Genomic DNA, 27,354 nt, shown 5'->3' with positions numbered 1-27,354 from the left:
TGTATGTTTTGACTAAAACAGTTAGAACATTTATTTGTTTACTGCATTCAAGATTGAATTTGATATTTTTTTAAAAATGGATTTGGGCTCCAGGCCTTTTTTTTTCAGTGAGAACTAATTTTCAGTGAGAAATACACTAGATCTGAATAAGTGCCAATCAATAATTTAAACTATTTCATAAAAAAAAATGATGAAAATGCTTTCCTGATTGTATTAAAAAATGAGAAAGGGAGGGAGAGAGATATTTAAAAAAAGTTGGATGACAACTTTTTCTGCATTGCAGGGTTTTAGTCGCATGTAACTAATCCGAGATTCGCTGCACATGTCATACTGCATGTAGTAGAGTGTAACATTAAAAATTTTCACCCAAGAAAACCATTGTCAACCGAGGTGCATAATATAGACATATAAAAGCAGGGGTTAGAGTCAGAGGAATCTCGGATTAACATGCACCGTGATCTGTTCATTCATTACTGTTTATATCCGTTTAGGTAGCTGACAACTTTCCGTAATTCGAAGTTGTAATACCGATTATGAACTACAAATACTTAAGAATTAACAGTTTAATAATTACCTGTCTGATGCAACTATATCAAACTGTCAAATGCTCCGTGACTTCACTTCCCTGTTCGGAGTGTATAGAGCATGTAGAGAGTACCAGGATTCTCCCGCATCTATTCTTTCATTCGTTCATGATGTCATTTAACATGTTTAAGTGAAGTGGTGAAGTGCATGATTTACAATACATCTGATTCTTTGCTCCTGCTGACTTGAACCTTGCGCAGTTCCGTATTGAAAATAAACTTGCTAGTCCTCTTTTACTGGGTCAATCGTGCATCACGCTAAACGTCTTTCATATGTTCGATAAATTCTTCCGAGATTCCAACACTTTAAATTGTTATACGATTTTCTACTGGAAATGTCCTTTCTTTGTTCCCATCATCATGTTCATGGTTTGACAGACGAAATTCATTAGCGATTGACATGATTGAATGCTTAGTATCGCTGGTTTAAATTCCGCCGGTTTCAAACGCTTAAGTGACTTATAAGAGTTATCTCCCTGTAATCGCAAACCTTACCTTAAGGGTAAAGATAAACATTGAAAAATCGTGATCTCCAACATGATAGAGTCTCAGAGGTAGGAGCTAAACAAAAACAAGTTTTTATTTTTTCTCCCTTTGCTCCTGGACTTCTAAAAATATTTTTTATGTAACGTGCTACAGAGTGGGTATTGCTAACAGGCGGAACGGAAAACGGAAAATTTGATGTCAAGTTTTCACTAAGCACAGGTATAATTCAGACTTAGGAAGCAATATTCTTTATCTAATAGATGTAAACCGAGGCCCCATTCACGCCAGGCGTTGGCACGATAAAGATCTCTCACTGCTCAATGGCTCTGAGTGCTGAGTAAAGGTCTAAATTTGAAGCCCTTCACCGGTATATTCAATCAGTCAATCAATCTGAGCACCTACCATGATTATATAAAGTAATCAGTCAGATGAACTTCTAAAGAAAGAGCAAGTTTTGAACACCTGATTTTATGTTTTTATTCTAACAATTATTTTTTTCTAAAAATGTTTTAAAATGGGTCAAATATTTGCTATATCTACACACTTAGAGTTATTCAATTTATTGTCATTAAATTTCTATCTAAAAGTAACGAGAAAATTACTCGGACCATCCTTAAGAAATACGGACCCTTCTAAAACAGGTATGGAGAGTCATCCGACAGAAGAAAATTGGCTCAAGAAAGTGCCTTATAACCTCAACCCCACCTCCACGGCACGGAATGGAATTTCTATGTTTGGGTTGTATAGTAACTTTTTTGTGGTCAGCAAAAAAATTTCGAATGTGACATTTTTTACGGTTAATGTGGACCCCCCTGAAAAATTCTGTTTCCGCCTTTGCTAGTCATATCTGTATAACAATGTGTTTAATGAAATCATTGAGATACTGCATTGTGTCAGTTTGTAATTGAGTATTTCACAAGTCAATAATAACATGATTACACAACAAAAGGCCTGCAGAATAACAGGAAGTTTGGTGTATTTGCCTGGCATATTTGCTATTCAATCTACCATTAACATTCTTTCAGAAATTCGTCTGCTCTGGTAAATCTTTTTACAGCTTAGTTTTTAGAATGTTATTCACTACACACAAGGCAGAAGCATGCATGTATTCTTTTAGACTGTCTCCCATAAAAAGTTCAAATAGTTTTTTGATCCCTCTACGATCAGCTATATCAGTACATTTTTCGTAGACTTTCAGGCTCCAATAATTTTTTGAGTTCATGAACGAGGGTCTTAAATCATGATAACAATCTCAATCTTTTTAGGCCATTTCAAGTTTTTTCTATGTTTAGCGTCCACCCATCTTTCAAATTCCTACCTACCTATTCGCAAAAAACACACAAACCAAAAATTAAAACAAGACTTTATAGTCATAAAAATGACATCATTCAAAGGATTTGATTCTATTAATCTATTTTTCTCGTAGAAATATCTATTCTTCAGCAAAATCAGGGCTTAAATGCTTACAATATTCCAAATATGACATATTGTAGACAGATACTTGGAGAAATTGAGAGAATTCAGTGAATTCGACTAGAATAAACAATTTCAGAACTCCTGATTTTGTTTGTTTTTTCTGATATGGGGTGTCAAAAACCAAGGCGCACGCGGACGCTAAACATAGAAAAAACTTGGAATGGCCATACCTTTCATACCGAAAAAGTTCAACCAAATTTCTATTTTCTTATATTTTTTCAGTCTGAGATTCAACCTTTATGTGTAATTTGAGAATAAGTACAAGCATGTTGTTTAAATGGACAGAAATGAAGCAAACAGTATTGAAGAGAAAATAACAGCAAAGGTAAATTTATAAAAATTTTTTCATCAAAAGAGAAACGCGATTTCAAAATCATTTTGTGAACATGAAGGAATACATATGCATGACTTCAATGAAAATTGTTCAGTCGATCTTTTGTGAACTATAAGTACATTTTTGATAAATAACAAGATATATTCCAATATTTTTACTTTAATTATTTGAATAATATGTATTACAAATTTGGTTATAATATGACGTTAAATAAAAAAAGTTATGACAAAAGTCTACGAAATTTTTGAATGACCCTTGTACGTATACTGTAGATTATTATTGTGTAATTTCGCGAGAAGCTCCACTCGCAAAATTATATTCCTCGCTTTTATTTTTATTAAATGTATGTAAAACCTCTAGATCAATCGTCCACTCCCAAATTATTATTCTCGCGATTTGACGTACTAGGGCCATTTTGCGATATTAAATACTCGCGTAAAATAAGGAATCTATAGTATATCTGTGGATCAATTCAATTTCATGTTTTTCTCCCAGTTTGCATAACATGTATTAATTTCTCATAAGGTAAATGGATTATTTTAAACTTTAATTTGTTTTGTTACTTATTTGTTAATTTTGCTTTCTTAACAATTATTTATTTTTGTTTGCTTCATTTTGTTTTGTATTTGTGTGTGAAGTTTTTGTTGTTGTTTTTTTATTCTTCTTCTTCTTTTTATTACCTTAAAGCAGTTTAGAGCACATTATAACATGAAGAACTCTAATCTCTCTAGATTAAGGATATATTCAAAGTAAAATATTTTCAGAGTAAAACCAAACTTTTAAAATTTGAAACTTGAAAGAAGGTTACTCATTGGATACAATTTGGAATAATTCCCTTATATCGTACAAAGAAACAGGGCTGTCGACCAATCAGATGAAGCGATAACACCAAAACCTCCTATTCCTTTGTCAATGAAGAAAATGGCATGTGTCCGTTTACCAATATCAAATTTTTAAAATTATATTAACTAATTTTAAGCTTTCTATGATGTTCACAAAGCAACTTTTCATCACTTTATGCATGCTATACATTATTTTGAAAGTTTGAATACTGCCCAAGCCGAGTCCAATATTTTGATCAAGCTTGAATGTAGATTCAAGCTTGATCAAAACATTGGACTAGGCTTGGGCAGCAAGTGGTAGTAAAATTTTATACAGCAACTTCAAGAAGATTAATAACATTTGTAAAGTTGTATAACATAAACCCTTCATAAATTGTATACAAAAAATTGTTGAAATTACGTAATTTATTTTGTAGACAAGATTTGGAGGTTTCATATTTCTACAGTACAAAATTATTTGTCAGGAAGTGAATAGAAACTTAGGCGAGCGATGTGGCCCAAGGGCATCTTCAACTTAGCTTATTGCCAAGATGATTTTGGTCCGTTTATTTCTGGATTATTAATTGAATCGTGTCTAAGTTATGTAATATGACATAATTTTTTAAATATAAAGAATTTTACCTCAATGACTGTGTGAAAATGTTAGCAATGTTGTTTTTTTTTTCAATTATGGAGGTCATGAATGGACGAGGTAAATGACTTACATTTCATAACCTCTTGGCACTAAATTAAAAAAAAAATTGCCGAAAGAAAGAGAATAAGTCATCAAATCACACCGCACGTGTCAAAGTGATTCAAACTAATACGAAAAAAATGTTAAAATTTCTAATGAACACATTCTTCTTGGCGAACCTACAGATGCTGAAAAACGACACCCATTAATTCAAGAACTTGGATAAATACCAATAAAGTGATATAACAACTATTAGAGAAAGGTTATTATAACATTTCTTCAATTTATGTCCATTATGTTTAATTATTTAAAAAAAAAAAACATACTAAGCAAATTAACAACAGAAGCCTTGATTTTAACATACAGGCAGACAGAGACGCATCAAGTGATATTGAAAGGGATATAATATAGCAATCATGAATATGAAAATATATGGGCGGGGCCTAGTGTCAATAATATCGGTTTTTTAGTCTCCTACAAATTTTTTTACTTTCTGAACACACTTCTTTGTGATTCGCTGACTGTATTAGGGAATGCTTATTATTAAATAGCATTATCCGTCTCAATTGGTGCGCCTAGAAAAAAAAATCGTGAAATAGTCAGTGGCAGAGAATGCCAAGAAAATCAATAGGCAATGGCCTCAATGTTTCAACCAAGCAAGACATTAAAGGAAATTCGGGAACAGTTAAAACAATTGAACCAGAAATACAGAAAAGAATGTGAAATTATAGAGATGGACGATACTTATGAAAAGAATACCAACAATTCAGAGCAGCATATTTTTTCAGGTTTTCCCAAAAAGGTATGTCTTTACCTTCCAATAAAAATATTTTATATTGCTTTAAAAATTAAACTTTTTTTTTTTTTAATGCATTTTTCTTTGAATTTAAGATAAGAAAATAGTTATTTTAAATGACCACTGGGATTTTCAGGTATTTGGTTAATAATATAGCAAGGAAGTTAATAAAATTCACTGTACAATTATTTCACTTGTCTTGTTTTTATATTTTTTATTACATGTTAATGTTTTTTTTTAAATAATTTAACAAGTCATATATATTTGAATACGCCTTAATTATAAAATTGATATCCACATTCACCTGTGCAAAATCCTAAGCACGAATTTTGATTACATGTATATAATTATTTTTATCAGGTTCACAATTGTACTGATGATCTTTTTCTATGTAAGATACTCGGCAATCAGTGATTTGTGGATTCTGTTTTAAAAAAATGCATACGTCTGGTTCCCCTTAAAAAAAAATCTACAACTGGTTGCAATTAAATAATACCTAACAGTATTTATCTTTCAACTATAAAATTTTGATGTTTACTTTAAATTGCATTGCAAAAGTACATATGTACTTTCATTGATGTGCAGAAATTTAAAACGAATATGACAATAATTATCTTTATCATGGACCCAGTTAAAAGAAGAAAAAAACCCATAAAGATTTATTTTGGCGTCAAAGTAAAAATAAGAAGATTTTACGGTGAATAACTTTGATAATTTTTTTTTTTTAATTTGGATCATTCCAATGCCTGGCGGCTACTGTGGTTAAGTAATAACATATATATAATAAACTCAAAGCCGTGTTAAAATTATTGCAAGTATTTATACTAGTTCTAATTTTTAATTTTTGTTAATTTTTAAGATTTTAAATGGTGTGAAGAAAATATGCCTATAACTTTTTTCCATTCATGAATGAGATGTTTATCAAAGTACATGTAAGTTCTAGAGAAAGAAAAGGGGTAAAACTATAATTCAAATGCTGAACACTTGTTTCTGAATTGAATCTACATCTAATCTAATAGAATCTGCAAAGTTCTATTAGAACTGGGAAAAAACTGTCGAAGGAGCTATATTTAGTATTTAAAAATAAGTACATGTAATACCGTAGAATCAAAAATACATCCTTTTGGGGGGAAAAATAGGAAAATAATACCCAAATCTTTTTTATTACTGTAAATCGGTTTTTATATACAAGACCTTTATTTTCGCGTAATTGCGCGAGAGGGTCTGCTCGCGAAAACTTTATTCTCGCGTATATTTTCATTAGTATATATTATATATAACAATACCGAGACCTCGTATCACTCATAAACACCAGTTATCTATCTCGATCTATAGTATTTCAATGAACAAAACCAATATGTCAAAGGAATAGATAGTCGATTGGGACTTCATCTGCACATAAGTTCTGTTTTGAAAGATAGCTGCAAATAACAAATATGTTATTTAATAACATTATAGTTCCAAATAGTTTATTCCCCAAATCTACCCTTTTGACAGGTATTCCTGTCGTTTCGGTCCCTAAAATGATTATTTTGAAGCATTAATATTGACTTCAGGAATGTGAATTTGAAAACGTCAACAAGATCCAGTAATGAAAGTGACATCTTAACAGCTTATCTCTTAAATATTCTGTCCACTTGCTGTAAGTGTTGCAAATTTAACGGTAGAACCTGCGTAATGAGGAATAATTACATGATTGTTACCGAGCTGGAACGTCCGTACGTAAAGGACTTTTTTATAGGTAGATATTTTTTTAGCGCAGTTGGAGTCAAAAATGCAACAACAAAATACACATTTCTGTGCTTCATTGCTGACCAATCCCACTGTGGGACGTGGAGACCGGTCCTTCGGATGAGACCGTATAAACCGAAGTCCCGTGTCGCAGTAGGTGCTGGCACGAAAAAGATCCCTCACTGCTCAATGGCCGCAAGTGCCGAGTATAGGACAAAGTTTGCAGCTCTCAACCGGCAAGTGGTCGCGTCTCCATATGAGTGAAAAATTCTCGAGAGGGACGTTAAACAACATACAATAAATCAATCAATCATTGCTGACCAATAAGCAAAGATTTTGCCGTACATTTTAAAAAGGGAGGAGTGGACCTCACGTTGTTCAACTTACATATGTACTTTTAGTAAACCAACGTGGCTTGTCCATATGTTCAAACGAATTTCTGTCACAAGACCTATTTAATTTCAAGTGTAAGGTTATGTCATGGAGATGTACAACAGTTTTGGAATTTTTGAAGGTTAAAATTTTATCATTGGCACACCTGCTTTATTTTTAGTAGTAGGAAAAAACGTTTCGAGTGCATGACCGTCAATTCCAGACGGACGTGCAGAAAGGTATGATATTTATGCCTCAAAAGGTTACCGTACTTGAAAGTACTTTCTAATTTGCCATTGATTCCTTTTTAACCCTTGTGATTTAATTATTCATTTCAATTAGTTCTTTATTTTACTAGAGTTACACAAGTAACATATTGATTGATTATTGCTTAACCGCCCAGTCGGCAATATTTCAGCCATATTTTGGCGCGTGACATATATTTTAATTTCTGGATGACTGATCAATTTCATATCCTGAAATAGGTTTTCTTCCTATGAAGATTTTATTCAGATGCCGACCAAGCATGCAATGAAATTAACGATGCAAACTATCAGTCATTATGGTCAAATTTCCAGATAAGTAAAAATAAGTTCTTCCACGAAATATCAAACGTAGACGTTGCAGTTATGTTTTGGATGCCGCAAGTGACAAATTTGAAGGGTAAATGAAATTTGGTGAAAATTCTTCTTTTTTTTTTCAAGAACCTGTAGCTCCATCTTTCAACATGTGCGCATTAACAATGCCTTTTGAATGCTGCATGTTTAGTTAAAGCACTCTTCACCCCCTCTCCAAAAGTTTTTAAATTCTTTATTAAAGTAACCCCCCCTCCCCCCCCCCCCCCAAAAAAAAAAAATCACGAAGCCCTTCTTCACTTGGTAAGATCATACATGCATGTAAGAGAGCGGATTGTTTATGAGGAGACACCCCCACCCCGTTGGTCCAACTTCGTTGTTTTTGGTCATAATTGGTGTCTAAAAGCGGAAGAGATTGCAAAATTAAAATAGATATGTATTTCGGATTTTTAAAAGTTTTTTAATTGATTAACCCTAATAGAGAAAAAAAATAAGTTCCGGTTTGAAAACTTCATAGATTCAATGTTCACAACATTAAAACCAAAAGTTTTCTTCCGATTTGCTGGCATTAAAGCACAAAAATCGAGTCCTTAATTATTTATATAGTAGTATAAATTCGTTGGATCGCTGCGTGTGACCATTTATATGTTGGGAATAAGTTAATTTTCTGAAAAACGACCATTTCTACGTCATTATTAACACTGCAATGATCAAATCTGCATATATTTTAGATACCATATGTATTTAAAAATAATATTGCAAAATGACCTTCCATGTAGGATCAGTTAAGACTTTTTGAGCAGTTTTATTTTTAAGTACTTAATATCCACGTTATTACAAGTCTTAACAGTTTTCGAATTTGAATCTAATAATCGAATTTGGTCTAATGAAGGTATGTCAAAGAAATAGTCTTTAAGTCTTAATAGTCAAACAATGGAATTATTTACATGTATAAAGTCTTATGACATATTGGGCCAAACTTGTGTTTTAAATCAATAAAATCTAACGACAATCCCCCATAACCTAACAATGACTTTTACTTTCTTCCAATTTAAAAGATAATTTTAGTGCCTTACTTATTTATTAAAATAAAGCATTGAATCATAACAGTTTTGATACTTATACTGTTGTTTCTATTGACAGAATAAGGAAAAAATATATAACCTTGTACTTCGTACATTTGTCCTCAGTTCAAGTTTTTTCTTTCAGATTTTCTCTTGTTCCCACGTAAATTATACATACTTAAAAAGTTCAGTAACCTGTGTCAAAATAAGATAAATTTCGTACGGAAATGCCAATAAGGGAGAAAATTAGTAAATATTTTAACATAATTTTGCATAAAAGTGATTTATCTTCAGCATCCTTACAAAGGCACTTGGGGTATGGACACACACCCCCCCCCTTTTCCATTTTTTTTTCTTTTTAAATCTGGGTTCGAGTCACCTTTTTCCTATTTTTGTATTCTAATATGCACTATATGTTATCAATAATGTAACTCTTTTGTTTCTATAAGCTGTTTTTAAATATATCGTTTTCGACTGATACATAAAAAGAGAGAAGGCTTGCAACTCTTTTCTCGTTGTCTGCCTCACCTCGCTTAAACTTCGCCTGATTATTTATCTAAAGCATAAGAACACATGAAATGTGCATACGTCAATAAATTTTTTACACTTTCTTCTTCCTTTTCATATTTCCATTTAATTTTTATGTGCCCCCGATTTGTAAATATTTCGATTAAATCACCCTCATTTAGGGTAAAATTTGTTGATGTGCACCAGCTGTAATTTACGGAAGTGATGCAAAAATGACACCTAGCGGGTACTTCATATGTGTCTTACTCGTGACAAGTCCTTTCTTTGGATACCACAACTTTGACCCTTTGACCTTGACCTAGGAGTGTTACCTACTTTTGAAAAACTTTAACTTGGTCATAACTTTTGAACAGTTGGTGCTAGGGCTTTCATACTTCATACATGTATATGTAATCCTTGTGACAAGAACTTTCTTTGGATACCAACACCTTTGACCTTGTCCTTGGAGTTCGACCTACTGTTGGAAAGCTTTAACCTTGGCCATAACCTTTGAACAGTTGGTGCTAGAGCTTTCATACTTCACAAATGTCATCCTTGTGACAAGACCTTCCTTTGGACACCAACAACTTTGACCCTTTGACCTTGGAGTTTGACATACTTTTGGAAAACTTTAACCTTGGATATAACTTTTGAGTAGTAGGTACTAGCGCTTTCCTATTTAACGTTATTCCTTTTAACAATACCTTCCTTTGGATATCAACAATTATAATCCATTGACCTTGACCATGGATTTTTATCTTCTTTTGAAAAACTTTAACCTTTGCCATAACTTTTGAACCATTGGTGCTACGGCTTTCATACATGTATTTCAAATGTGTATTTCTTGTGAGAAGGCTTTTTCTTTGGCACCATTAATTTTGACCACTTGACCTTGATGTTTAGCTTACTTTTGTAAAACTTGAACCTTTTCCAAATCTATTCAATGGTTGCAGCTAGGGCTTTCAAATTTCACAGGTATATTTCTAGAGACAAGACCTTACTTTGGGTACCAGTGTATTTGATTTCCACGTGAGAAAGTTTAACCTTTGCTTTAAGTTGCCATACGGAGGCATCAGTGTTTCACAAACACATCTTGTTCTATATATATTTTTTAAATACTTTGTACTCAATTTAAAAACGACAAAAGAAATTTAATATATATATATATATATATATATATATATATATATATATATATATATATATATATAATTTATATTTATATATATATATATATATATATATATATATATATATATAAAGACCAGTTTTATACAATTATATGTAAGATGTGAATTCTCATTATCTCTATTGTGTTCATTTTCATAGTCAACAGTTTTGACAGTTCCTTAAGTGATGTTGAAGACTTGTTTAAATTGATTTGAAAATGTAATGACAATAGTTTCTTTCAAAGGTAAAAGTGAAAATGTTTCTTGCAATGTATAAATTTTAAATTTGTTTTGTTTACATCAGTCAGTATTTTTCTAGAGTTTTCTTGCTTTACTTATATAGTGTAGTTTTTTTGAACTCAGCAAAAAATCCAAAACTTAGATCACGAATAGCTATAAATATGAATAATGAATGAAGGTAAATATATCGAACTATGATCGATATCTTAAAAATATACATACAATACAAATCTGTGAACAGGGCATAACAAACGGACCCCCGGAAATTCCAGAGCTGGGATCAGGTACCTAGAAGAGCTACTCCTACAAGTAAGAGCCTCGGTTAGCGTCCCTACGCTCCTTATATACCTCGGACTCTTACATCCGAAGGCCATTTTCTAACGAGCTCGTTCCGCCTGAGATTTTGGGCGGAACATATTATGCGTGAAATAAACTGTAAACAAGTATTCTCAGGTACCTACGTGTTGCATGGGGTATAAAAGTCACAAGAAATCCTAAAATCCACTTTATTCAGTATGCACCATTGTTCATTAATCAAAATCATCATTATTTCAATTTGTCACCAGAAATACTTTCGATTTGACTTCATGCTAATTTTGCGGATTGCTAGTCAGAAAACGAAAATTTCACTGATTTCAGTGCGGAAAACTAGTTTCGTTTCGTCAGTTATTCTGCATTCCATTCCCGAATTTCAAACAGACGACTTGTTTTCATTTCTGCTTCGATTTTAAGAATAATGGATTTATCGCTAATAAGAGAGATTAACATTGTTTTATGTGTAAGTTTTATCGCAAATAGTGAATATTTTATTGCTTCGTGTCATTCTTTAATGTTTAAAGCCTGAATTTTAATTAAACAATTTATTTCCACTTGGGATTTCAGCGGCGAGAATTTTTACAATGGATGCTAGAGGTTACGCGGCGCCAAGTCAAAAGTATCTCGCCGTGAACCTCTAGCATGCTGGAGTACTAGAAGAGCAAGCATCTCCTGTCGACCGGTCACAACCGTCGTTAGCCCTATGTATTGATCGGATAGAAGGAAAATTGCGTATCAAATTTAGTACAAAAACAAAGGTATAATAATTGGTATGAAACACATCAGCCAAAATATGATGGGTTATATTTGCTAACAAGATATTACATGTATAACGACCATAGAATTTACGAAATGCTTACATTAAACGTCCAAGTCTGCCTCTGTTTAAAAATTGATCGTACTTGGAGCATTCTGTTGAGTATCGAATAAGCTGGGAGAAATTAACATCATATGCAGGTTATAACGGAATATTACAACATAAATAACGAAAGTTGACAATGGAAAAGCTGAGGTCATCTCGTTTGTCATACAATTTAGTTGTTAGTTAGCCCTTATCCATATTCAGTTAAACATCCAAATATGAAAGAGATGTCAGTGGCAAACTTTGTAGCATCTTTTATTTCGAGTTCACTGGGATATGAATGAAAGTAAATATTTTTAAATAGACCAGAAGTCTCTGATGAGACTGAAGCTCTACTGGTACTTATACTGGAAGATAAAAGTAGCACTTGGACTTGAAACTTTGCAACAGCAATAAATGGAAGAATGATCCTTGGTTTAGTCTGTTTTTGTGGCAAGATTCATTGCAATCAGAATAAAACTGTAGGAGGAGTAGTCTTTTAAAATAATTTTACAGAAATATCGATTTAAGTAACCATGGCAACATCAGTCAACAAAATCAAAAAGCAATAATGACAATTATGTATCTTAGTGTAGTCTACTTGTATGCTAAGTTATACTGAAATCAGACAAAACATGTAGGAAGAGGACATTTTGAAAGTTTTTCAAAATATTTCTATTTTTAGTAACCATGGCAAAACCGCTCATCGAAATCCAAAACTGGTATAGAGAATTATGTATCTTAGTGTAGTCTACTTGTGTGTCAAGTTATACTAAAATCAGACCAAAACTGTAGGAGAAGTAGTCATTTTGACAGTATTTCAAGGAAATTTCTAGTTTTAGTAACCATGGCAAGACCGTTCATCGAAATCAAAAACCGATACACAGAATTAATCGATTGATAAATTCTTGTTTTTAATTGTTGTATAAAGTGTTGAAAAGTCGTACGTTTTGATGTTACTGACTCTTGAAAAAATTTGGTGATTTATTTAATTTTGTAAAAGTTAATTGGAGTTTTTGAGAATCCACATCTCATTTCCGCCACTTATAGAATATGATGTAGTACAGTAAGTCTGGAAGTTTCTCCTTTGAAGCAGATACTATTTTTGTGAAAAGTAAGAGGGCTTGATAGAGCACTTGCTGGACCCGGAAATGTATCTTTGTGAGGATTTTTATGAAGTACATGTATAGGAATCATGTTTAAGGACATTGGCAAGTCAGGGTTTTCCGGAGAAAAAAGTTTAATACATGGGTTTTTTTACTTATAAAATAGTGATTGAGCTCAAGATTTACAGTGATCTCCCATGTAGAATTCTCTAAGCGGTGAAAACCAATAAAGCGATTGTTACAGAGGTAAACAAAAGCGAGTGTACTTCTTTCTACGGGTAGAATCATCTATACAGCAAGAAAGAAGAGTAGTGATGGCTTTGTTGTACAATGTATTCAGGGACAAAGAGCCAACAGGCCGTTTTTTACCATAGTTATGCTCAGTATGCTGGGAAAGGCAAAGATGTGATATAATTATGCTGAGAGGTAGACCGACTGAGAACAGTTCTTAGGTCGAGTAAAGGAAACAGCATTTAGTAACTACGAATAAAAATTAAAAATAAATCCATGCCAATATTTCTATGAAATGTGTTTCAACCAATTCAGTCAATTACATGACACAATGTAGAAACAATCAACCAGTCTATTGACCATAATGAATAATATAATTATAGTGTTAAGGGAAGTAACTCAAATTAAGATCGGTGACGGTATGTCCATGTCTTGTTTCTATATATACATTTTCAGCCAAAATATCTAGAAGTCATAGGAAAAAAAGATACAATAATGTATACAATACCAAAACTATATAAAATATGTGGGATTTTGAGATATATTATGGTGAAAAATTACATAGGAAATGCATTGACAATTGTAAAAACACTCATTTGACAAAATCTAAAAAGAAGGTTGGCTTGGTAGGTTAAGCGACCCAGAATATAGCCTGTTTAGTACAATTAAACCTATTCAAGAGTTCTTGAAAAATTCTATGCGATAACCAGGAACCTTGCCAGTGTCCTTAAGTAAGGTAGTTTGAACTTACCTTGGTTGACTGAAATGTTAAAGTATTAAAGAATGAAATGTGATTTTAAGAATTTCATCCTTAGAAAGTGAACTGTGATAGGTTTCCAGATGTAGAATGAAAACTAAGTTCTTAAATATGATTATAATGACCCTTATGAATACAGACGATATTGTTCCAAGCCTTGCCTGCAGAAACAATAAAATATTGTTCATAAAATCTTTCTAATTTTCATACAATTCTTTAGTGAAAACGAAAGGATAAATGGTTCGCTTATTGCCTTTTTACTTTCTAGTACTATTCTCTGATATATTTATAAAACACTTAATCCATTCTGACCATGTATTCGGGTCTTCTTCATATTAAGTCCAACGTCTGGTATAATCTTCGACAGAATTCATAATGGAAATGAAGTTCCGTCGTCAATTGAAAGATCGGGGCTCCCTGTATTTGGGACCTTATAACGTCATTTTCGATTATATTAACATCACCGGTAATGACATGTCCATTGAAACTGCAGTTGAAAAAAGAAGAACATTTAAGAGAATTTTGTTACATATGTTCAATATCAAGGCACTGTAGGGTTTGTTTACAGTTGAAAAGCTTGGAATCAATTCTTTAGGAATATATGTTGGAAATGCTGGATGTAGACTTCAACTTGAAGTATGGTGGAATGCAAGACTGAACTTTTTTATGTGTTACTAATGTTCACAGCATCTATTCCCTTCTTTGAACATATTAAGCTGAACATGATTCGTTAATAGGCATACGCCATATTCGATTATACTATCTAAGATATCAGCACCAGGATATACTCCTTCGCATTCGTTACACCTGACTGCTTTATTGTCACGGGTATCGGCGTGGAATGGTGACACGTGTTCGTGCTGGTTATCTTGCATAGCCTTTGCTTATTTATTTTATTGCAGTTACGTGAATTTGCGTTTGTTTGTATACTGCACTGACCTGTGCAACTGTTGTCAGTTTCTTTGGTTTCCTTCTCTCCAGCTGTAGAAGAAGTACATAGTTATTTTTTTTCGCTACCGAGTGCTGTGTTGCATGCGTCAGTGTAGACCGTTGACAAATGATTACACTGAACAGTGACCAAGTGAGCGGCTTCTATAGGGGCCCTCAGATATAGCGAGCAAATAATCGAATATAGCGGACAAATTCCTTTTACGAATCGTGTTCAGCTTTAAATATAAGGAATCGATGGGTTGAATCAGAATTATTATCTTTTGGCGCATGTGGTGGTTTAAAGAACCTGTGCTTGGCAACGTCCATAATCACAAACACTAGCTTGTATTCTGCTGTTGACGAATACAATTATGGACTTGCTTTAGCTTCTTCAAAACGTCCATTCAAAGATTTCAAGGATAGTTTAGTGAGCATATGATCAAGAACCAGTTGTTTATTGACGTAAGGTAAAAGTAAATCAAAAGAAACATATAGATTACGTCTTTTGTATGATTTTTGTCCATGACTACTCCTAGGCGTGTTATAAAGTCCCATCACATTCAAATCGGCACATCGTGGGCTTGAAAGATTCAATACATTATTAATGTGGTCATTGCAACCATACGGAAATGCCTTCCTAGCTTTCTGATCCGGATTTCTTTTCGCTGTCTACAGAAAGGAGTTTCTGTTTGTTTGTTTGTTGTTTAACGTCCCTCTCGAGAATTTTTTACTCATATGGAGACGCCACCACTTGCCGGTGGAGAGCTGAAAATTTTGACCTATATTCAGCACTCGGGGCCATTGAGCAGTGAGGGATCTTTTTCGTGCCAGTATCTACTGCGACACGGGGCCTCGGTTTATATGGTCTCATCCGAAGAACCGGTCTCCACGTCCCATAGTGGGATTCGAACCAGCGACGTGGATGATTTTTTTTTCTCAAAATTCTATCTCGCATTTAAAGAATATAATGATCAGGCAAATTGAAATTTTGAAAGACGTTGTTGGTCACTACCTTTTTCGATTTCAAACCTGTGACCCGACATTCTCTTTTTGAATGAACCATTTGATTATATAATAAAAATTTGTCCGCAAAGAGTACATTCAATTTCATAGAAGTTTGAAGTTTTATAAGTCAATGTTTCTCCAATTTTCAGCATAAAAACTCTGCTCAGTAATGTTGCTAAAAAACAAAATATTTGTTATCAAAATATCACAGGTTAAATTTTTTTAGTAGAACATTTCGAAATCGAACACATGGTGTCAGAAAAGGAATTGTCGAAAATATGTCTGATTAAAACCTTAAATATTTTTAATTTTAGCAAAATGTTGGTTTGTTTAGTACCAAAATTAGTTATCTTCTAACTGTATAAATGAAATATTGTTAATGTCTTAAAGGAGAATTAAATGGAATAATGAAATATTATACATATGTAGTAGAGTTATTTCAAATTTGATTTTGTTGCCTGCTTAGATAAATTAAAGGGGCAATTTCCAGAGAAACTGAACTCTTAGACAAATGAATCACAGCCGCAAAGTTTTTAGACCCACGTTTCCTATGTCAGAGTGCAGCATTAATTTCTGTCGGCTACTTTGCACGCTTCTCCTTCTCTCTCGTTTAACTATACTTCGTTGTGGTTGTCAGGTCTATTGCTCCATTCTTTTTCTTTAGAGAAAATCTATAAGACATAATGTTAAAGTTAAACAAGCATTCTGAATTAACTCAGAAATACAAATGGCGGAACGAAAAAGCAGCTCAATAATTCACAGCGTCTTGAAAAATCAGGAAATCCAAGTAGGACAGACTGACTGAAAGATAAAAGGACAAACAGACACAAAGGTGAAAAGAAAAGTAGTTTCACCAAGGGGTAATTAAACTTGCCTAACAAATTTGGACCAAAAAACTTACCAAGTGACGTAGAATACTGCGTATTACTTGCCGAATCAATCCGATTGCTTTTTAACTTCAAAACTGAATTGTAAAAATTGGTAGACCATTTTATATTTATGCAGCAAAATGCTGAGTTTTTGTTTGTATGTTGTTTAATGTCCCCCTCGAGAATTTTTCACTCATATGGAGACACCACCACTTGCCGACGGAGAGCTGCTAATTTTGACCTATGCTCGGTACTTAGGGCCATTGAGCAGTGAGGGATCTTTTTCGTGCCAGCATCTACTGCGACACGGGACCTCGGTTTATACAGTCTCATCTGAAGGACCGGTCTCCACGTCCCATAGTGGGATTCGAACCAGCGACGTAAGGATTACTCCTTACTCCGCGACTCTAGAGCAGACGCCCTAACACTGCGCCACGCGGGCGACCAAATTACTAGATCATCAATATTTCAACATTCTCCATTTTGAGCAGAGAGGCACATAGGAAGAGTACAATGTACGTAGAATTAATAATCATTGCAAATGTACTTGATTCACTCTGTAGCAAACAAAAGAAGAGGAAACGTCCCTTGGTGCATTGGAAAATAAAAGCAACTTAGATACATGTACAATGAATTTCCCGACATTTTTAGAAGAAGCATGTGAACCTTATATTGACTTATCTGAGCATGTGGAATCCGTGATTACAACAATGAAAGAAACCTTGGAGGACAACCCTCAGGAAACAACATCTCAGGAGCTACATCAAACTAATACAGATATGGAAGACGAAGAATATAGTATTGATCAGGTAAATCTGGTTTTGAAATATGCTGTGCATTTATACCAATAAATCAATATGCTGTGCATGCAAATTGAAAATTATGCATATATACATGTATATATTTTATCTTTATCCCAATACTTGTAATTTTAATTATGACTAGTAATATATATTTAAACCAATTTCTGGATAGTTATTGAATATCCTCTACTTTTTATGAAAAAAAGGGGTTTTTTGGGGGTTTTTTTAAGCACAAATTGAAGTCATGAATTTAGGATAAAACTTCTGATTGTGTCAGTTTTTAATATGATGCTGGTATTATATTGCATTTAATGTTAAGGACAACGAACACGATTTATTATGATCTGTGAGTTACTGTGATTCTTTAAAATAAATATATGGAATTATTAAAGCATGGCATCATTAAGTTTTCCGCCTTTTCGTAATTATTAAATCTAGAAACAAATATTGCAGACCAATTAAAGTTGTAAAACAGCAGTTTATGGGGCGTTGATATTCAAAAGAATCAAGCGGAGCCGTCGTTGTTTATTCGGGTTGACACTGTACATAAATCTTTCACTCTATAATTTGCTCTTTTGAGGTGGACCACCTAATCGGTGATGTCATGAATTCAGTCCAGACTGATTCGTCATATGATGAAGATCTCCATTGTATTGAACAAGCCGTGGCATGTACAATAGTACGTTATATAGTAACAAAAATTTCTAAGTGTCATGTGGATTAAAAGAAAATTTGTCATTTTCGATGTATTTTTAAGTAGATTAGATCGGGACCTTTTCTTTAAAAGTGTTCATATAACTAGCATATTTTTTTACGGTTTACCCATAAATTCTTTTTTCTCTTGTACATGCAATAGTAAGAATGAAAAAAATCCTTGCAAGTTTAAAGATGTTTTGAATATGGGAATAATTTTATCCTTTTTTTATTTCAGAGCAAAGCCAATCAAAAATGTTCTCTCGGAGCTACGGACGAATCACTTTTGAAAGACAATCCTCAAACCGTTACATTTCTGTCAAAGAAAGAGGAACAATTTTGGAGGAAAGAGAGAATTAGAAAAGATAACCATAACATAAGTAAGCTATACATTATTCACACTTGTGCAAATCAGACGGTTGGTGGAAATATTATTAAGAACTGTGTTTTCACCAGTATAAATAGCCTTCAAATGATGAAAAAAAACTTCTGTATGCAATGATTTTTAAAATGCTGCAAACAATCAAACAAAACAAAACTAGGCTTCATGTTTAGGTAATCTTGGAAGAAATGGAGAAATGAAATAAAAATATGTGGTAATAATAAAAAAAACTAATTCTCCAGCAATTGCACTTTTAATCAACATTTACATACATGAACTTCATTTAAATTTATACAATGTATATATGCTAAGGGTTAGTTTGCGTGGTATGAAGAGACCCACGATTACATGTTCCCCACAAAATGTAAAATTTTAAATGTGTGACATCTAAACACTTCTTCAGCCACAAAATTTAATTCCCATATCTTCTCATTTCTTAGCATTTCCTCTCCTACATAATTTTATATACTCAATGGCCACATTATAATTCTTATTACCAGTCGAACGAAGGCGAAGATACAAAATAAATGATAGAATTCAAGAATTGGCTGCACTTTTACCCCCAACAGTTCATCCGTGAGTATTTTCAAACTTAATCAGTACAGTTTTTACAAAGTAATGAGTCGTATCAGACATTTGTAGCTGAATTATATGCTCTTCACAACTACAAAATCTAACATTTATTAAACGAACTAAGTTTTCCACTTTCAAATTAGTTTTTGTAGATAAATTCTTTCTCGGTTGTATTTTTCCATTGCATAGATGGATTTCAAGGAATAGATAATTATATCTTTAAATTAGTTAAGAAAAGAACATACATACAAAGATGCCAATACTTTAAAATGTTTCTTCGTGTATTCTTTCGGGAAAAGATATTGCCATTCTTAAACAGAAAAATCTTTATTATGTTTAAATGTCCCACGTTAAGTTAACCTGGAAGGCAGAGAGAAATGAATATAATTAATTTCTAATTTCTTGTTAATAATAATTATATCCTAGCTAAAAAATAGAAAGGAATCATTTTTATTCTCGATTACAGATTAATCTCTCCAAATTCATCTCTTTGTAGAGGGATAAAGTGGTATCAAGGTCCGTCTATCTATCTGTCCGTCAGCATGTCTTTCTGTAACACTTTCGTTTAGAACTATATATTTCTGAGAGTGCTTCAGCTTTTGCAATGAAATTTTGTTTTATGCATCCCTATGGCTTAAGAACGACCCCTTTAGATTTTAAGGTCCAAAGGTCAAAGTTACAATCCATGTACATGTTTGGAAATGGATCACATAGTCTCCGATTGATATCTGTAAAGGTGCTTTTGCAACGAAATTTTAAACCATAAGTCTCTATAGCTAGTCCACCAGTCAAAGGTCAAGATCACAGATTCATAAATAATATAGAATCGTTTTCAGATTCATATATTCACTTCAATACTATTATGAAAACACGACGCCATTTGATTCTGATGTGAAAGGACACAAAGGTCAAGTCACAAATTGGATCTAATTTCGTTGAATTATCTTGTCTGGGTATGTGCTTCAATCTGTTTATGGCTTACTATAATTTTATCAACTAAAAAAATATTTGGTGCATCTATAGATGTGTGTTAATTGTATGCATTAGTTGCTGCATCTTAACTTCATTTCATCCTAGAATCACTCTTGTTATTTACAGTCTTTTTGGCTTTGAAATCCCTGGTTTATCGCAAGAAATATAGAAATCAACCCTACGAAAAGTGCATTTGGGAACATTTTTATTATGCCCCTGGATCGAAAGATCCCGGGGGTATATTGTTTTTGTCCTGTCTGACTGTTTGTCCGTTTGTCTGTCGTCAACTTTAACCTTGCCCATAACTTTTGATTGGTTGGAGCTATGACTCATATTTCACATGTGTATTCCTTGTGACAAGACCTTTCTTTGGGTACCATCAAATTTGACCTTTTGACCTTGACCTTGGAGTTTGACCCACTTTTGCAAAATTTTATGAGACTTTAACCTTGGCCATAACTTCTGAACAGTTGGTGCTTGGGGTTTCAAACTTCACATGTGTATTCTTTGTGACAAGGCCTTCCTTTGGATACCAACAACTTTGACCTTTTGACCTTGGAGTTTGACCTACTTTTGAAAAACTTTAACCTTGGCCATAACTTTTGAACAGTTAGTGCTTAGGGTTTCAAACTTCACATGTGTATTCCTTGTGACAAGACCTTCCTCTGGATATCAACCACTTTGACCCTTTGACCTTGACCTAGGAGTTTGACCTACTTTTGAAAAACTTTAACCTTGGTCATAACTTTTGAATGGTTGCAGCTAGGGCTTTCATACTTCACATATGTAATCCTTGCGACAAGACCTTCCTTTGGATACCAACCACCACTTTGACCTTTTGACCTTGACCTAGGAGTTTGACCTACTTTTGAAAAACTTTAACCTTGGCCATAACTTTTGAATGGTTGATGCTAGGGCTTTCATACTTCACATATGAAATCCTTGTGACAGGACTTTCCTTTGGATACCAACCACTTTGACCCTTTGACCTTGACCTAGGAGTTTGACCTACTTTTGAAAAACTTTAACCTTGGCCATAACTTTTGAATGGTTGGTGCAAGGGCTTTCATACTTCACAGGTGTAATCCTTGTGACAAGATCTTCCTTTGGATACCAACCACTTTGACCTTGACCTTGACGTTTGACTTTTATTTAAATAACTTTAACCTTAGCCATTACTTTTGAACAGTTGTATCTAGGTCTTTCAAATTTCACAGGTGTATTCCTCGAGACAGGACCTTTCTTTGGGTATTAACATTTTTTATCTTTTGGCCTGGATTTTGACTTGCATTTGAAGAAACTTTACCCTTCGCCATAAGCTGCCATACGGGGGCATCAGTGTTTCACAAACACATCTTGTTATTTGATGTAAGCATTGGTTACTGCATCTTTGCAAATATTTACGTGGACGCAATCACGGAAAAAAACTAGCGTAACAATAACAAGCTAATTCAGAGAATTTGTGTCCCCCGCTTAGGGAAAAAAGAAGAGCATGTGCAGTTCGGGGGGGGGGGGGTTCTGACCTCTTTTTTAGGCCATAGGGAGTTGCTATGCAATATTTCATTGCGAAAGCTCAAAGGGTTCTCGAGATATCGCGCGGAAACGAGCGTGTTACAGACAGACAGACGGACGGACGGACCGACAGACCCAAATTAATATCCCCCACTTTCAGTGAAAGTGGGGGACAAAAAGTCTGCAAGTATTGAATCATTTTTTATCTTAAAGAGCAGAATGGAGAATTTTTCTACTGCACATATTACCATGACAAACAAAAAATTGCAGATCCACATATCTGTAACAGAAATAATTATGAGAGAAAAATACGGATTTGAGTACAGACTCACAACTTCATACATTATATTATTTAAAATAATTAAAATTCAACACTTTAAAATTAAAAATTAAAGTTTTCCATTTTTCTAGTTTATTTTTAGAGATAACTTCCTTCTCAGTTGTAAATTTGTTTTAAATTTGAAAATTTTCAGAGATTAGGGAAAATTTGGTTTTTTTTTCGATGAATCCCTCCTTCCTGCGTTGCCCATTGTTTATGCTCTTATGTTTTGAAGCTCTCTCCTTTAAAATTGTTCTTATTTTCAGAGCAATGAAAGTGCATAAAGGATCAATTCTGAAAGCATCAGTTGATTATATAAGGGAATTGAAGAAAGACACATCTAGACTCATTTTATTTGAATCCAAACGTAAGGCAATGGAGACAAAGTACCACAAAATGATGTTAAAACTATTTGTAAGTATTCTCAGACATGAATGGTATCAATTCAACCTTTTAAATATATTTCTAAGTGCAATGCCAAATGTTCCAGAAAAGTTGTAAAGGGTCAACTATTCAACGTCATACAATGACATTCTAAACTTCAGCTCGAAAAATCATATGTATTGTTTGAGTATTTTCATAATTCTGTTAGAAATGCAGGACTGAAAATTGTAAATGATCTATGCATCATCAATATATTATAATAAACCAGAGCTTAATATCTACTTTGTGGCAAAATGAAGGTACAACTACAGTCATCCTCATTATTTCGAACTCTTTAACCGGTCGCAGTAGCCTAGTGGTAGGGCACTCTCTTCGTGATCGGGAGGTACTGAGTTCGATTCTCGTTCCCTATGCCGCGTCAAACCTAAGACATTAACGTAGGTATAGACTAATTGAACTCAATGTGGCCGAGAGAAAAAAGTTTAAGGTATCCGAGGATTTGTGATATTGAGATCAAAACGCTTAAAATTTTTATTGGGACTTCAAACTCATTTCGATATATCCATATGGTATTCAGATATCAATGCGCAAGAAATCGCGCTCTTCTGTATGTTTTTCAAAATGGAGAGAATATTAGTTATAATACTTCTGCAGTTTTAGGATTGATACTGATCATAGGCAAAAGACACTGGTTTTGTTTCTTTGTTTGTTTGAATGTTATTCAACGTCCCTTTCGAGAATTTTTCACTCGTATGGAGACGCCACCACTTGCCGGTAGAGGGCTGCAAATTTATACCTTTAATCGGCACTCAGGGTCATTAAGCAGTGAGGGAGCTCTTTCGTGCCAACACCTACTGCGACACGGGATCTCGGTTAATACGGTCTCATCCGAAGGACCGGTTTCCACGACCCGCAGTGGATTCGAACCCGCGACGTAAGGATCAGCTCCTTACTTTGCGACTCTCGAGCAGACGCTCTAACCCACTGCGCCACGCGGGCGACCACTGGTTTTGATTGACAAATTCACTGGTATTGAATGACAAATTCATATTTTTCAGTATATTTTGAAACAGTTTTAAAACAATTTTACCTATCCATTTTAGAAACTAGAATTGGGAATGAAACTTTTAGAATTAAACGAAGAAAAAGATTTTCAAGAGACCACAAAGAAAAGAGCCAAAAGAAATCATCCGGAATTTGATGCGATGGTGGAAGGAATGATGAAAAACACCTTGCAACAGCCATATAGGACCCCAGAAAAATTAACACGTTTATCACTTGATCAACTCACGGAATTGGGCAGTAAAAGCGATAATAAAAAGACAGCACCTCCTCTAGAAAACATTTCGAAAAATTCTATCAGAAAAAAATTGTCAATCAATAACAATAAAAGCAAGATCTCCACTGAACCGTCTAGCAGAGTATTGGCGCTGGAAATGAAATCCTCAAGGAGGCACTCAAGCCTTAAATGTGAAGATTATCTCGTAAATCGAGAGAACAGCAATGCTAAAAATCAGCCTCCTGAATTCACTGGAGACATGGAACAAAATGAAATGCATTTTACGATTCCCTTTCAAACAGAAATATTATCAAGTGAACAAGAAGGGTTTTCAAAGTATCATTTTTCATCAACGTCCGAATTAAATTCCAACCAATGCAGTCTCTTGCTAGATTTATTTGACTCGGATAATGTGTCCTTATTTCAATACGAGACACAGTCATGTTCCCCTGTGTCCTCTGTTTCTTCAACTGTTCAGTCAGGGGAAGACTACTCGTCGCCTGTTTTGTCGCCCCTTACACAGACGACAAACATGCTGGAAGGACTACTTAGAACATGCGACAGAGCCTCCTCTTCTTCGGAGTCACATTCCCTGGAGAACTCTATTGAGAGTTCAGGGACACATTGAATATATATCTAACGTGATTTTCACCACAAACTTTTAATTTTAGAGAAATTTCATATACGATGCAATAAAGAAATTTTACTAATTGTAGTAATCATAGGATAAATGATTGGTTGAAAGCCGCGTTCAATAGTTTCTTTTCCATTTTTATGTGATGCCGAAAATAAATCAATGTTTTGAATATGCAATTATTAGTGAGGGCACAAGTCAATGTGAACCCATAATCGACTGGAAAATTGTGTAAATGATTTTTCCCCCTGGATATTACATTTTAATAATAATTGGAAGAAGACGGAATCAGAAGTCCAGTGTACATGCCTAAACTGATAACAGCAATATAGAGAGAGGGAGAGAAAGAGAGAGGGTGTTTTTTTCATTTCTTGCACTACTATACGTTATGCTAACACTGCCAGAATGAAATTCTTTGTAAAGGAAAATTATGTAAATGATATGATGTTGCATGTTTTAATTTGCTTTCACGGAACTGCAAAATCCCATCATATTTTCTTTTCTTTTTTTTTTTTAATTTTTTTATGCTTGGTATAAAAATTAAATGAATAAATCTATTTTAAACAAAATATTTTTAGTTCAATTTACTAGCTACATTGTAAAAATTGTCTCTCACGAAATACGCTTGATGACCAGATGTCACTCTACCGACAAACAGGTGGAACTGGGTAGACGACCATGCTTTTGAATTAAATGAAACCTGTTTTTAACCCTACTGATACTAAAATGTATTCCTGAAAATGGTGAAGATAATGAGCAATGATCAATCTCATAAAACATATTAACAATGCAAAATCGACCAGAGCATTAAAAAATAAAACCACAAGCACCTGGAAACGTCATAGGTACGATCAGGTGCCAAAAAGGAATTATCATCTATTCACCTCAGCCGTAAGACCTCGGTTTTAGCAGGTAAATGACAATCGATAGTCAAAATAAGTATTAAAAACAATTACTTAACAATTGGTATGAAACATGTCAGTAAAAATTTGATCCAGTGGTAGGCTGTACTTGCAATAAGATTATTATAACGACCATATTGAAATTTTCTAACTTTTTAAGAGACTGTTGGAACCCCTCAACTTATGTCAGTAGTCTGCTTCGGTATAAAAATTGATCGTATATAGAACAGTGGGAGGCATAAACGCTATATACAGGTAATAATGGAATACTGCTACATACAGTTGTTGATATGGGAAGATGACGAAAAGATGAAATCATCCAATTTCTTAATAAAGTTCAATCATTAGTTTGCAAAAACGTCTATATTCAGTAAAAATAAAAATATAAAATAGATGGCCAGAATCTGTAATGTCTTAAATTTTAGTTCATTAGGATTAAACATGAAATATAACTGAATATTGTAAAAACTGTTAAAACGCTGTCGATATTTCTAAATATTGAATGCTTTAGCTTCTCATGTAAATCATGAATTTTGCGCATGAATACAAAAACAGGTCGGCTAATATTATGTTGGAAAACCTTGTCTCCAACACTACACACGTAATTGAGGAACTCCAGCATCTCTTTATTATCACCTGCAGGGTACTTTTTTGTAAAATCAGATGAGTGTTTTTAAAGAAATTTTCTAGATGACTAATCACACAGTATGAATATTTCTTGAGTTCCATTTTTATTCAGAAAGCAGATGTACGAGTCGTTTATAATGCCAAAAAGCCTAGGATTGAATTTACTAAGAGGAATGGATGCATAAAGCGTTGAAAAGTCATATGTTTTAAAACTGATTTTGGGGAGAAAATGATTTCAAATTTTGTCAAATTTCAATGGAGTTTTTGAAAATCCACATTTGATTTACAACACTCCTGAATATATTGTAGGACAGATACTTGAAGTTTCTCCACATCAATTACATGTAATATTCTTGTGAGGAGTAAAGAGGGGCTCGGGAGAACATTAACTGGACCCTGCAATGTGTCTTTGTTTGTAAGGCTAAAGTATCGTTTTGATTCATTACACACAAGGTTTTTTCCCTCCTGATAAAGCTAAACACCTTGACATATTATGCAGTATGTTATAATATGTTTTATATATATAACGTACAATGAATTCCTCATCTGAGATAATTTACCCGGTTATATTCAAGAATACTCTTTCATAAACAAAACGATTGGACCGATAGAACTCGATATAATTATTTTCGTAAAGGGAAAAAATTTTACCTGAGTTTGTGAAAGAATAGTACCTAACAAATCATTTCAAACATGATCTATCTAAGGTATATGATTATTTACACTTTAAAATAAAGTAAAATTTTCATATGATATCAATGAAAGCGATTTTTGAAACGATGATATTGAAATCTTAAGAAAATATAGTTCTCCACCTTGTTCCTTCCCGTTCAAAGGAGACTCTGTATTAAAATGTTTCAATTAATTTTTTTCTTTAAAAAATCTGGCTCCTTTGACCTAAACAATAAATGGATTTTCTGTTAAATAAGTTATACGAAACAAACATTAATCTGATACATGTGTATTTGGTACAGATGGCTAAAAAGTACTTGAACTTTTTTCACCGAGTAATATTCGGCAATGAACCTGAATTGGTTATATATAAAATGTCTGTGTTCATGAAAATTTGCATCAGATTCCCATAATTCAGCTACAGATATGAATGTTCTACTGACTATGAAATTTAATATTTTCTGTATCGAGTTACTGAATCCACAATCTGAATTTTAATATAGACTTCAATTGTGTATGTTAGTTAAAATTGAATTTTGATTAATTGAAATATTGTAACAAGATGTGTTTGTGAAACACTATGCCCCCGATGGTAACACAATTCCGGGTAGGTCAAACGTCACAGTTGAGGTCACATGATCAAAAATTTCTGTACCAATGGAAAGGTCTTGTCATAATGAACACTCATGTTAAATATTA

General features: G+C 33.6%; 1 protein-coding gene across 1 annotated transcript; it reads left to right on the top strand.

Moving 5' to 3' along the window:
* The first annotated feature begins 5,029 nt into the window (after positions 1 to 5,029).
* LOC133204698 (transcription factor EB-like) lies at positions 5,030 to 24,448 on the top strand. Its single transcript, XM_061340442.1, has 7 exons — positions 5,030 to 5,197; positions 17,467 to 17,712; positions 18,287 to 18,385; positions 18,638 to 18,779; positions 19,282 to 19,357; positions 22,424 to 22,571; positions 23,645 to 24,448. The coding sequence occupies exons 1-7, from the start codon at positions 5,030 to 5,032 to the stop codon at positions 24,446 to 24,448; spliced, it is 1,683 nt and encodes a 560-aa protein (XP_061196426.1).
* Positions 24,449 to 27,354: the final 2,906 nt, after the last annotated feature.

The sequence above is a fragment of the Saccostrea echinata genome, unplaced genomic scaffold (assembly GCF_033153115.1).
Source record: "Saccostrea echinata isolate AGI-Se365-2 ecotype Australia unplaced genomic scaffold, CSIRO_AGI_Sech_v1 ptg000054l, whole genome shotgun sequence".
Classification (NCBI taxonomy): domain Eukaryota; kingdom Metazoa; phylum Mollusca; class Bivalvia; order Ostreida; family Ostreidae; genus Saccostrea; species Saccostrea echinata.
The sequence above is the reverse complement of the archived record's forward strand: the minus strand, read 5'-3'. Positions and strand labels throughout refer to the sequence as shown.

Coding starts and splice junctions, on each gene's coding strand:
- LOC133204698 (XM_061340442.1), top strand. CDS start 5,030: ATGGCCTCAATGTTTCAACCAAGCAAGACATTAAAGGAAATTCGGGAA. Junction 18,386..18,637: donor AAGCCGTGGCATGTACAATA/GTACGTTATATA, acceptor TTTTTATTTCAG/AGCAAAGCCAATCAAAAATG. Junction 22,572..23,644: donor AAATGATGTTAAAACTATTT/GTAAGTATTCTC, acceptor TATCCATTTTAG/AAACTAGAATTGGGAATGAA.